Raw genomic sequence first — 12,536 nt, 5'->3', positions numbered from 1 at the left:
ACAGCCAGGCTGCCTCCCAGCCCTCCCAGGACCCCCAGTGCAGAGCAGCCGGTGTCCATGCAAGCGCGCAGTAGTTTAACGGGGAGCGCTCAGTAGTCGGGCAGCGCCAGCGGAGCCGGGAGCCCGCGGTCACAGTGGGCCCCGCCCGCGCCCGCGCCCGCGCCCGCCCCCGCCTCCCCGCGTGGCTGCGAGCCGCGCCTCTGCCCCGCGCTCCGAGCCCTTCCCGGGGCTCGCGCCCTACGGCCGCTCCCCGCGCCGGCTGCCGGGTCGTGAGCCTGAGCCTGGTCCTCCGCGGCCTGGGGGGCCCCGTGTCTAAGAGAAACCGCCGAGGGGGCCCCCGGGGGCCGGCGGGGGAGCGTCCGCGTCCGCCCGGGCGGACCCCGGGTCCCGGGATCGAGTCCCGCATGGGCTCCCCGCGGGGGCCTGCTTCTCCCTCGGCCTGTGTCTCCCATGAATAAATAGATAAAATCTTAAGAAAGAAAAAGAGAAAAGAGGGAGAGAGAAACTGCCGAGTGTGGCCAAATCCAAACTGAGGGTGAACACGGAAATTGGCCGAGCACCGCGTCCTTCGTGCTTATCATCATCGAACCCAATTAGCTAAATACTTTGATCTTCATTTCACGGCTAAGGAAACTATGAGACTCGGAAAATTAAATAACTTCCCCCGTGCCCGGGCGGGTAAATGAGCAAGCCGAGTTCCCGGTCAGGTGCGTCTGGAAAGCCCGGGCACCTGCTGCACCAGCCGCCGCGTGGAGCCTGGAGCCGGGCCGCGCGGCCGCCGGCTGAGCCCAGGGGCTCCTCCCTCAGGGGGAGGACCGGAGTTCACTGCCTCGTGATCACCAAGTGCACAAGTGGATGTTCACATGTGGACAACTCTGAAGCCCTGCAGCCTGAACTACACACGTGAGGTCAGAGAGGTTAGCCCCAGGGAATCTGCATGTGCCTTCAGAGGATGGAAATTGGGCCATAATACAGAATTGAAAGGCAAGTTCGGGGCACCTGGGTGGCTCAGTGGGTTAAGCGTCTGCCTCTGGCTCAGGTCATGACCCCAGGGTCCTGGAAAGGAGCGCAGCATCAGACTCCCTCTCCCTCTGCTGCCCCACCCCCCCAGCACTCATGCTCTCTCTCTCAAATAAGCAAAAAATAAAAATAAAAAGGCAAGCTCCCCATAGAGTGGGCAAAGTGAGGGACACTGTGAAGGCTTGTACCTTCTTCCAGCTGGTATGGATGTATCTCGGCATGAAGACTGGAAGTCTGTGACTCAGAGTCCTTCTTGCCTTAGCTTTTGGGATAAGCATTGAAGAAGCAGCTGGTGTGAGTGAGGCCTGAAGATGACCCTTTGGGACAGTGCCTTTTTTTCTTTCTGAGAAAGGGGGACAGAGGGCTCTGTAATCTGGAGAGAGGGCAGTAGCAGCAGTGAAGGAGGAGCCTCCTCCTCATGGGAGCCAGGAATCACAGAGGTCCAGGAGAATGGCCACTAGGATGAGGGCCTTCTGGGAGCAGCTATGGGAGGAGCAAAAATAGGGGGAAATCCAGGAACCCCACTAGGGACTCCCAAAAGAGGACCTTTGAGACATAGCAGTGTCTGGGGCAAGGGCACAGGAGGGACCGAAGGGTCACCTTTGGATTGGACTGTCCAGCTTAACTATGCAGAGGAAATTCTACTCATTTGGGTTGGTTAGGACTCACTTGTATGTTTATTTGTTGGGCCAACTGGACTTTTCTTTTTCTTTCTTTTTTTTTTTTTTTAAGATTTTATTTTTTTCATGAGAGATAAAGAGAGAGGGGTAGAGGCACAGGTAGAGGGAGAAGCAGGCTCCTGCAGGGAGCCTGATGTGGGACTCGACCCGGGGACTCCAGGATCATACCCTGGGCCGAAGGCAGGCGCTAAACCAGTGAGCCACCCAGGGATCCCTGGACTTTTCTTTTTAACCGTTCCAAGGTTCATGTTAGGTCTACGCTTCATGTCCTCAACATGAACTAGGCTAACCTGATTTTTCTCATGAGGATAGGAGCCAGTTTGCATATAAGTGTAGGACACCAAAATGAAACAGCACCTCCATCTTTTCAAAACAATAGTAACCTTTTCTTTTTCTTTTTTTTACCTTATAACAAAGTCAGTGCATATTCATTGAAGAAAATTAGGAAATGCAGGCAAGTAAAAAGAAGGAAAAAATATCCACTATTTGGTGACACAAAATAGCACCCTAGTGGGATTTCTTGTGGAATTATTCTTCCACATGTTTTTCCACACATGTTTTCTAGAAATAAGATCATGCTAATCCTGCTGGTTTATTATGTGCTTTTTATTCACTTGGTTAGGTTTTAAAAAAATATGGATAATATTCATTTCCAACATCATTTTTTATGGTATAATGGTATTCCATAGTATTGATGTAACTTAATGATTCTTCTACTGGTTGAGTATTTACATAGTGGACAATTTAATTTTATAATTTGGAAGGCATATTTAAAAAATAAATATCTAAAAATATAAAAAATAGCCTAAAAATATCCATGTAAAAATTGCATTTTGACTACTATGAAAAAGATGATAAAAATTCTTCTAGTTCTTTAAATAAAAGGGGCACCTGAGTGGTGCAGGTGGTAAGCATCCAACTAGGTTTCGGCTCAGGTCATGATCTTAGGGTCCTGAGATCAAGCCCCACATCTGGCTCCATGCTCAGCATGGAGTTTGCTTTAGACTCTCCACCTCACCTCTCCCCCTCCCTCCTGTGCTCTCCCTATCTCCAAAGTAAACAAATAAATAAATCTTTTTAAAAACTCTTGTGGTCATTCTAGTTATATCACTAGGACAAATACTTGGAAGGTAATTATTGGTTCAAGTTGCATGCACATTTCCTCCCCAATTTTTATTTTAAAAATATTCAAATGTATTAAAAAAAACCCAAAGGAATAGAATAGTAAACAACATAACCTTCACCAAAATTTATTTCATTTGCTTTATCTCTTTCCATAAATTTTTGGTGAAAAGTATTAAATGCTATGTACATCATGACATTTCACCTGACTACTCCAGCTTGCATCTCCTAAGAACAAAGACATTAACTCCCTTAACCACAATACCATTATCACATCCAAAACCTTAACATTGATTCAAAAATGTTATCTAAATTTCCCCAATCTTCCTCCAAATAAACATCCTGTTAGCTGTGTCCTCACTTCCAGAATTCAATGAAGAGCTGTATCTTAACCTTGGTGGTTATGTTCTTTTAATCTCCTTTAATCTAGAATCGTCCTTTTGCTTTTTGTTTTCTTCCATGATGTATTAGCCATCTATTGTTGTATAAGAAAATAGCAAATTGTTGTATAACCATAAAACTTAGTGTCTAAAAAAACTCTAAACATTTATTATCTCGTACTTGCTATTGGTAGGAATTTGAGAATGGCTTAGTTGTATAGTTTTGATTTGGGGTCTCTCATGAAGTAGTCAATAGTTCACCTGAGAATTCAGTTATCTGAAGGCTTGTTCAAGGCTGGAGTATCACTTCCAAGGTGGCTCACCCACATGGCTGACAAGATGGTTCCAGCTGCTGGCAGGAGAGTTCCTCACCAATAGACCACTCTGTAGGAGTATTTATGTGTGCTTCTCAGGCCATGATGATTAGCTTCCTCCAGAGCAACTGATCTAGGAAGATACAAAGCAGAAGCCACAATATCCTTTATGATTTCACCTCAGAAGCCATATATAGTTAACTCTGCAAAACTCTAGTCAATGTGGGAGGGGATTACACCAGGGCATGAGTACCAGGAGGCTATGATCATTGTGGGGCCATATTGGAAAGTAGCTACCACACTTGCCATTGACATTTTTGAAAAGGCCAAGCCAGTTGTCTTGTAGGATGCCCGGGTTCTGGGTTCTTCTGATTGTTTTCTACTGACTTGATACAAATAATTTGTATTTCCCATTGAATTATGCCAAGAGGTGCATACTGTCAGTTTGATCTATTATTGGTCATGCTAAATTTGGCCACTTAGTTCAAGTAGTCTAGTACATATACCAAGTCTTGGAATCACCATTATCAAATGTTGAGGCCTGGGATGATTTCTCCAGAGAAAAACTGAAGGTTTTTATAAACTGAAGGTTTATAGTTTAACTGAAGGTTAAACTGAAGGTTTCAGTATAAACTGAAGTTTATACTACCAGTCTTTTAGCAACAACAGCTATGTGTGTCTGTGTGTGTACACACATTTGATGTTGATACTGGTAGACATTCTGAACTGAAGAATGCAAATTCAGTAGGAAGGAGGTAAAGGGCATATAGAGGAATGAACTCCTTGAGGACAGAAACGGTCTTATTCTTCTATGAGTTCTGACTGCTTGACACGATGTTGAACAAATAGGCATTTAACAAATATGTGTTGGATAAATGAAAGAACAAATCAGAAAAGGGAAGAAACCCAGAAGAGAGGCACTTTCTAATTTATAAAATGTAGACACCAAAATATTAGTTTATACCAGGATAAATGAGAAGTCCCTGGGAATCTCCTACCCTTCCATTCCCCTCTCTAGGTGGCCTTAAGAGCTTCCAGTCCTGTGGTCCTCAGGTCCTGCCACCATAAGGACTCTGGGTCCTGACAGTCAAAATCTCCAGTCTCCTTGGTTCCTTAGAGAGCCCGCTACATTCCAAACCATGATGATAAACTGCTTGCATGACAATATGAGCCTTGTTCATCCGCTTAGTCATTCTAGGAAGGAAGTGAAGTACAGTGTAATGACATTTTGCTGATGGCGAGGGCCATGGTAAATTGAATTGCCTGAGCTAATCTGAGGGCACTTCTGTGTAGCCTCTCACATTCAATTCCATCTTCACTTTGTTTCCTCTGTGCTATATTGATTCATGAGCCCTCCCTCTGAGATGCATGAAACTGTAGTAATGTGTCCCCTGGTGAACAAATAATTAAAACAATGGGTCTCATTTTTTAACTGCCTTTTCTAATAGAAAAAGGGCTTGGAAAAGCACTAGGCACCAAGGAGGTAAATGCGCACCACCCCCCGCAAGTCTGCCTCAGTGAACACCCTGTTATCCAGGTAAGCCAGGACATAGTAGACAGTTAAAAAGAGAAGGAGGGAAGGAGCGGGACTTATTGAGACCTCCTGTGGTTGGAAACATGCCAAGTACTGTCCCAAAGGCAGCCAGGAAGTGTTGGGTGGGATTCTAAAGCTAGGTCTCTCTGCCACCAAGGCTGATGTCCTGAACACCAACACATCACTCCACTATGCCTTTCTTCTTAAATTGAGGTAATGAGCCTTTCACGCACAACCTTTTTGCACTCATCTCCCACAGCTCCCCCTGCAGTAGATTATTCTTGTAAACAAACCATACACTTTAAAGTTTTGGAAGGGAATACAATTAAAAAATTAAAAATCAAAATAAAAAAATTTAAAAGGGATGCTTGAGTGACTCAGGCAGTTAAGCATCCAACTTTTGATATTAGCTCAGGTTCCAATCTTAATGTTGTGAGTGCAAGACCCACGTTGGGTGTGGAGCCTACTTAAAAATAAATAAACATATAAATAAAGTTATGAAAGGGTACATATCAAGAAAATGAAATTAGGAGATCAAGGAGATAGCTGTATTCTCACATTCACAGCAGCCTATTCACACCAGCCAAGATATGGAAATAATTTAAATGTCTATTGATGGATTAATAGATAAAGAAATGTTATACACACACACACACACACACACACACACACACACAATAGGACATTATCTGGCCTGAAATAAAAGGGAAATCCTGCCATCCAACATGGATGAACATAGAGGACGCTATGCTAGGTGAAATAAGCCAGACACAGAAAGACAAATACTGCATAATCTCACTTTTATTTGAAACATAAATAGTCAAACTCACAGAAATAGTGAGTAGATGCTGGTTGCCAGTGGTTAAGGGGAGGAGGAAATGGGGACATGTTGGCCATAGGGTACATTTTCAGTTATACACAGTGAGTAAGTTCTGGAGACCTAACATCCAGAAATGTGACTGTAATTAACAATCCTGTTTTACACACATGAAATTCTGAGAGGGTAGATCTTAATAGTTCTCACCATAGGAAAAAAAAAAAGAAAGAAAAAGAAGAAAAGAAAGAAAGAAAAAGAAAGAAAGAAGAAAGAAAGAGAGAAAGAAAGAGAGAGAAAGAGAGAGAGAGAAAGAAAGAAAGAAAGAAAGAAGAAAGAAAGAAAGAAAGAAAGAAAGAAAGAAAGAAAGAAAGAAAGAAAGAAAGAAAGAAAGAAAGAAAAGACACCTGCCAGTTTCTCTCCTGAGGCAACACATTTATAAGTTCCTTGTGTCTTTTCAGAGACATTTTATGCATACAGTATTGAATGTTTATATTTATTCTTTATTCTATAATGTCCCTTTTTTTACACAAATAGTAGTCTTTCATACCTGCTGTTCTGCAGCTTGTGCTTTTCCCGAGTAATATATCTTGGAGATCCTTCCAACTCATTCTTTTGAGACTTCTTTCTTTTTTGTTTTGTTTTTTGTTTTGTTTTGTTTTTTTTGGCACCATTGTGTTGCATTCCTAAAAGAGGAACTGCTAGATTACCCATAGGTGTCTTTGTGAACATGAGTGATCTCCCTAGTTGTCCTCAACAGGGCTTGGACCAGCCTCCACCCTAACCAGCAAACCTGAAAGGGCTTGTTTCCAATACTGTTGGCCACACAGTATCACATATATAATTTTAATCATTGACAATCTGATAGGCATAGAATCAAACTATGCATTCCAGGCTTCAATGCCTTTTCTTTGCATTTCTGTCTGCTTCACACATCATCTTCCCTCTGACTGGTGACCTTTTATCTATTTAATTTGAGCACTGCCTGAAGGTGGTGTTTCTGGGGGGACATCTACCATTTCCACAAGCTTACAAAATGCTCTCACAGCACCTTGATCTTGCTCTGTTACTGTACTTGACACATTCTCTGTTCAGGTGTCTATGTCCCTGACCATGAATCTCTCCAGGACTGGAATTTTGACTTACTCACCTTGGTCTCCTCAACCCCACCAGGCCTAGTAGGTATGTACTCATTTAATGAATTTTTAAAAGATTTTTATTTATTTATTCATAAGAGACACAGAAAGAGAGGCAGAGACACAGGCAGAGGGAGAAGCAGGCTCCATGCAGGGAGCACGATGTGGGACTCAATCCTGGGACACTGGGATCACACCCTGAGCCAAAGGCAGACGCTCAACCACTGAGCCACCCAGGCATCCCTCATTTAATGAATTTAAAAAATACTTTGGTTGCATATCAGTTGGTAACAAAATTAGCATACTAGATTTTTGCAATCTAAAGGAATGTCTCCTCTCTCACATACTTGCACCCTGGAACCTAAGTCAGGATACTTCTCTGCTTTACCATGGAGCACCCATCCCTCGCAGAGAGCAGGGAGATAATGACTAGGAAAAACTGTGGATTTGCTCATCAGACTGGACTCTGTAGTTCCTGGGGATAGTCTGGCTTTGACTTCTGAAAGCACGTGGGCCAAGTTGGAGGAATACTGAATTCCCTGCTATCATGTGTGCCAGGCTTCAAGGGAGCTCATCTCATCCAGGACTTAACTAGAAAGATGTTAAAGCTTTAATATTTCAGCCATTGAAAACTTGCCCTGATTTTCCATCCAAATTTGTGTTGCTAAAATAAAGGGTTATGTTATTGCCAGACAGAACAAGCCAGATTGCTTTTAAATGAAAGCATGGAGCTTGTTTGTACACTAAATATGAATTTTAGGTTCATGAGAACAACTCTTGACAACTCTGAAAAGGAAATGAATGTAAACATATTACCAACTCTGCCCATTTTTTCATTTATGCAATGCATCTTCCTCTGGCCCACCTCTCAGCTGGATTAAATGAAGAGGAATGATGATGTATCACATCAACTCTCCTTAATTTCATTGTTTCTCATCATAAGCCATTTATATGAGAACTGACATTAATTAATTCAGCTTCATCTATCATGTAGTTCAACATTTAATCTAGTCCCATGTATCAGATAAGAATATAGTATTCTGAATTCTGGAGTTCTTACCTTGAGTGAAAAAAGGGGTCATAAATCTAAGACAGCACTGGTGTCTCTTCCTTTTGCTTGCTACTCCATCAATTACAGGTAGATACTTCTCCTGGAAAGTTCAGGAGAGAGAACCAACAAGATCGATGTGCTTAGACCTAACGCGGAGATACGTGACCAGTCTCTCAATGCCTAATGACTCTCAAAATAAGAAGCCTTCTTTGAGGAATATCTACCAGAGATTCTAGAAATCTTCATTTTGAGTCAGCACTATCTCTAATATTTCTTCAGATTGTGTTGTGGGGTCCTGTTTTTTGATCTCCAGTCTAGACCAACATATTCTGATCATACAGTTTTGGAGAGCTAACTAAGAGGCCAAGGTCTGCAGCACTTTCTCAGTTACCCTGAATTATACCAATACCTGACTGTTTGCCCTTTCCACAGTCTTCTTACCCAGAGTTCAGAACATGTGGCACTATGATATAGGTCTGTCCCTACCCTACACCCTGGTCAATGGTCACATTTCATGTGAACAGATAGCTCACCACCGTTCTAAAACTGGGGTCTGCTTTTCTCTTTATGGGTCCGTAGCTGTGGCCTTGTCACGACCTCTGACTCAGGTAGATTGTACTCTGAAGGCTCTCCTTTGCTCTTGCTATCTCCCAAAGCTCCACCCTACGGCCTGAGGTCTGTTCCCCGCACTCCAGGCTTTTGGCTAGGTCTCTGATCCCTGCTGCCAACCACATTCCACTTTCCTTTCCTAGTCTGCCACCTGGTATGAGGATTCCCTGTAAATCTCTGAGATTGTGGACACTGGCTGTTAGCCTTGACCTGTACCTCTCACCATTTTCCCTGAATACCTGGTTCTAGGTGTTGGGTATACTTCTTCCCAATCTTATTAATGCAACAAACTATGTCTGCCTCACCCTGTCCCTTGTTAGCACCAGTAGCCTCAGAGAGTTCATCTAGACATTGTACGTTAATCTTCTTTTGCTGTGATTAAGCCATCTTTGTTCAGTGATATCATGATAGATAACAAGAGTTCTAGTTAGTGGTACACTTAAAATTTTTTAATCTCTCTATTGTTTATTCCCCCAAATAAGACATGTTCAAGTTGGAAAGAAAAGACAATAAAAGATTAGATAAAGAAAAACATGGAGGGTCTTTCCCTACAGTCATAGTCCATTCCTTTTCCCAAAGGTAAAAATTAGGTGAACATATCTCCAGACCTTGTGTTATGTATATACAAATTATCAATGGATGAACATACATACATAGAAGTTATAATATGGGGGGATCCTTAATCTTTTCACTTAACCTATGTAACAATCCATGTTAGTATATAGATCTACCTATGCTTTTGAACACCAGTAAAGTATCCCATAATTTTTTAAAAATATTTTATTTATTTATTCATGAGACACTGCTCATGAATATTTATTCATGAGACACACACAGAAGAGAGAGAGAGAGAGAGAATGGGGCAGAGACATAGGAAGAGGGAGAAGCAGGCTCCATGCAGGGAGCCTGATGTGGGACTTGATCCTGGGACCACTGGGGAGAGAACCAGTGATCTGCCAAAGGCAGATGCTCAACCACTGAGCCACCCAAGTGTCCCAATATCCCGTAATTTCTATGTACTGCTTTCTATATAACCATGATTCTGTTGACATACACTTAAACTGAATCCAATTTTTCAACACTACAAATAAGGAGGTGTTATACATTATTATATCCAAAATATACAGATACTTCTACAGGTTAAATAGTTAGGTATACACATATAAAATTTTGATAAGCACTAAAAATTTATTTTACAAATATTTAATAAAAACTTGCATTTCTGGGATGCCTGGGTGCTCAGTGGTTGAGCATATGCCTTTGGCTCAGATCATGATCCTGGGCTGCTGGGATCGAGTCCCACATCGGGCTTCCCACAGGGAGCCTGCTTCTCCCTCTGCCTATGTCTCTGCGTCTCTCTGTGTCTCTCATTAATAAATAAATAAAATCTTTTTTTAAAAAAAAACAAAAGTTGCATTTCTATAACAGTGAATAATAGTGTTTATATCCTCACCAATATTGAATATCTTCGATCTTGAATCTGTTTGCCAATTTAGTGAGTGAAAAATGATATCGATATCACATTGGCATTTATTTATTTTTTTTTTAATTTTTATTTATTTATGATAGTCACAGAGAGAGAGAGAGAGAGGCAGAGACACAGGCAGAGGGAGAAGCAGGCTCCATGCACCGGGAGCCTGACGTGGGATTCGATCCCGGGTCTCCAGGATCGCGCCCTGGGCCAAAGACAAGCGCCAAACCGCTGCGCCACCCAGGGATCCCCACATTGGCATTTAAAAAAATTTTTGGTTGAATATTTTTCAAATGTTTAACAGTCATTTATATTTCCTCCTCTGTTCATTATGTCTATTTGACCTTTTGTTTTTTAATTTTTATGTTATAAGTTTTTTATAAACCATAATTTAGATATTATTACTTTTTTAAGGTGTTGCAAATATTCTCTGCTAATCTGTTGTTTTCTTTTTAGAATTTTATTCATAACATATTTTGCCACTTTACTTTCTCCAAGATGAAGAGATAGCTATATAAGTACAATTTACTAAATATACTGTTGTTTCCTTACTGATTTGTAGTAACAGATTTTGTATTCTGAATATATGTATGTGACTCTGTCTTTAGACTTGTTTCTGGCCCACTGATCTACTTACACATTACTGCAATGAGCTTTATGTGAACCTGAGATTAAATGGTTCAGGCTATATTAAGAGATATTAAGGTTACCCTTAATTTATATTTGTATCATCCTAATGAGTACAAGTTTAGTGCTCTGTGAAAATTTTTAAAGGGTTTGAAAGTGGCTTTCCTTAACACTGGTCCTTTGGGATCCATACTAGCTTCAGTAGAGCATAAGGGCAAGAAATTATGTGAATCTAAAATTTGAGGACATCAGGGGTGTCTGGGTGGCTCAGTTGGTTAAGCATCTGCCTTCGGCTCAGGTCAGGATTCTGGAGTCCTGAGATGAAGCCCTGCATCAGGCTCCCTGCTCCAGGAGGAGTCTGCTTCTCCCCCTCCCTCTACTCCTCCCCTACTGGTGCTCTCTCTGTCACTTACTGTCTCAAATAAATAAAATCTTTAATACTATTTTTAAAAAGATTTTATTTATTTATTCATGAGAGACAGAAAGAGAGAGGGAGACAGAGACATAGGCAGAAGGAGAAGCAGGCTCCATGCTGGGAACCTGATGTAGGACTTGATCCTGGGACTCCAGGATCACACCCTGAGCCAAAGGCAGACGTAAAATCTTTAAAGTAATTAGCAATAAATGCGCCTTGGATAAACCTCATTGGCTACAATACTGCCACTGCACAAAGCTAATCTTTAAAATAAAATAAAATTTGGGACACCTGGGTGGCTCAGTGGTTGAACATCTGCCTTTGGCTCAGGTCCTGATCCCAGGGTCCTGGGATCAAGTTCCTCATCAGGCTCCCCACGGGAGCCTGCATCTCTTTCTGTCTATGTTTCTGCCTCTCCCTGTGTGTCTCTCATGAATAAATAAATAAAATCTTAAATAAAATAAATAAAATTTAAGAACAACTTAAAAAATTTATTCTCCAGTTTCTCTATAGGTTATTGAAATATCCTCAAGAATTCCATTCATGCATTCATTCAGTTTATATGTATTGCACACTTACTGTATACTATGTATACTGTTTTCAGCACAGAAAAGACAAAACTAGACACAGACCCTGTCCCCAAACAGTTTACAGCCTCGTTAGGGGACACAAATATAAACAAGTGTTGGTTTCAATGGTATGATGAAGGTAAATACAGGATAGAGTGGTGACCCAAAGTGAGGGTGAATGAGCTGAGGGGCGGGGAGTAGATAACATATCTAGGTTTGAAAGGGTGAACACGAGCTCACAGGGGGCAGAAGGCAGGCCAGGTGACCCAGCAGGGCCAGTACGGACACAGGCACAGGCCACTAGAGCACTGAGGTAATGGTGAGGGCTCCCATGGGCTGGAGGAGAGAGGAAGAGTGGGAATGGAGCAGCAGATGATGCTGTTGGAGAGAAAAATCATGAAGGGCTTTTGAACTGCAACAATGTAAAGAGACAAGAACTATTTGCATAGTAAGATGAAAGTACCATTTTTACATTTCGAAAAATGACTTTGGTTGCAGTGTGGAAAATAGAAGAAAGTGAAATTAGAAACATAGCGACATTCAAGAGGTTGTTGCAACATCTGGGCTATTGTGACATGGATGGATGGATAGATGTAGTGATATATCTATGTGTAAAGTGATATATCTATATATGCAGTGTATCTATACACGTATCTGTGCATGTAGATATACATGTATCTGTTTACACACCATGTGATGGATTAAATAGCCATGTTGTTTTTCCTTCAAGCCACCTTAATAATGATTCATTATTTAAAAAGACAAAATAAGGGCACCTGGGTGGCTCAGTCAGT

General features: G+C 41.8%; 1 protein-coding gene and 1 pseudogene across 1 annotated transcript in view; both read right to left on the bottom strand.

Annotated features, from left to right (window-relative positions):
* Positions 1 to 1,436: 1,436 nt before the first annotated feature.
* Positions 1,437 to 12,536, bottom strand: part of MTNR1B (melatonin receptor 1B) — a 35,502-nt gene continuing 24,402 nt past the window's right edge. The window contains exon 4 of the mRNA XM_041729921.1: positions 1,437 to 1,503. Within this exon, the coding sequence (XP_041585855.1) occupies positions 1,437 to 1,503 (67 nt within the window). The remainder of the gene's footprint in view (positions 1,504 to 12,536) is intronic.
* Positions 11,355 to 11,433, bottom strand: LOC121476702 (annotated as a pseudogene).

This window comes from Vulpes lagopus, chromosome 15, assembly GCF_018345385.1.
Source record: "Vulpes lagopus strain Blue_001 chromosome 15, ASM1834538v1, whole genome shotgun sequence".
Lineage (NCBI taxonomy): Eukaryota > Metazoa > Chordata > Mammalia > Carnivora > Canidae > Vulpes > Vulpes lagopus.
Note: the sequence above shows the minus strand (reverse complement) of the source record. Positions and strands in the feature narration are given on the sequence as shown.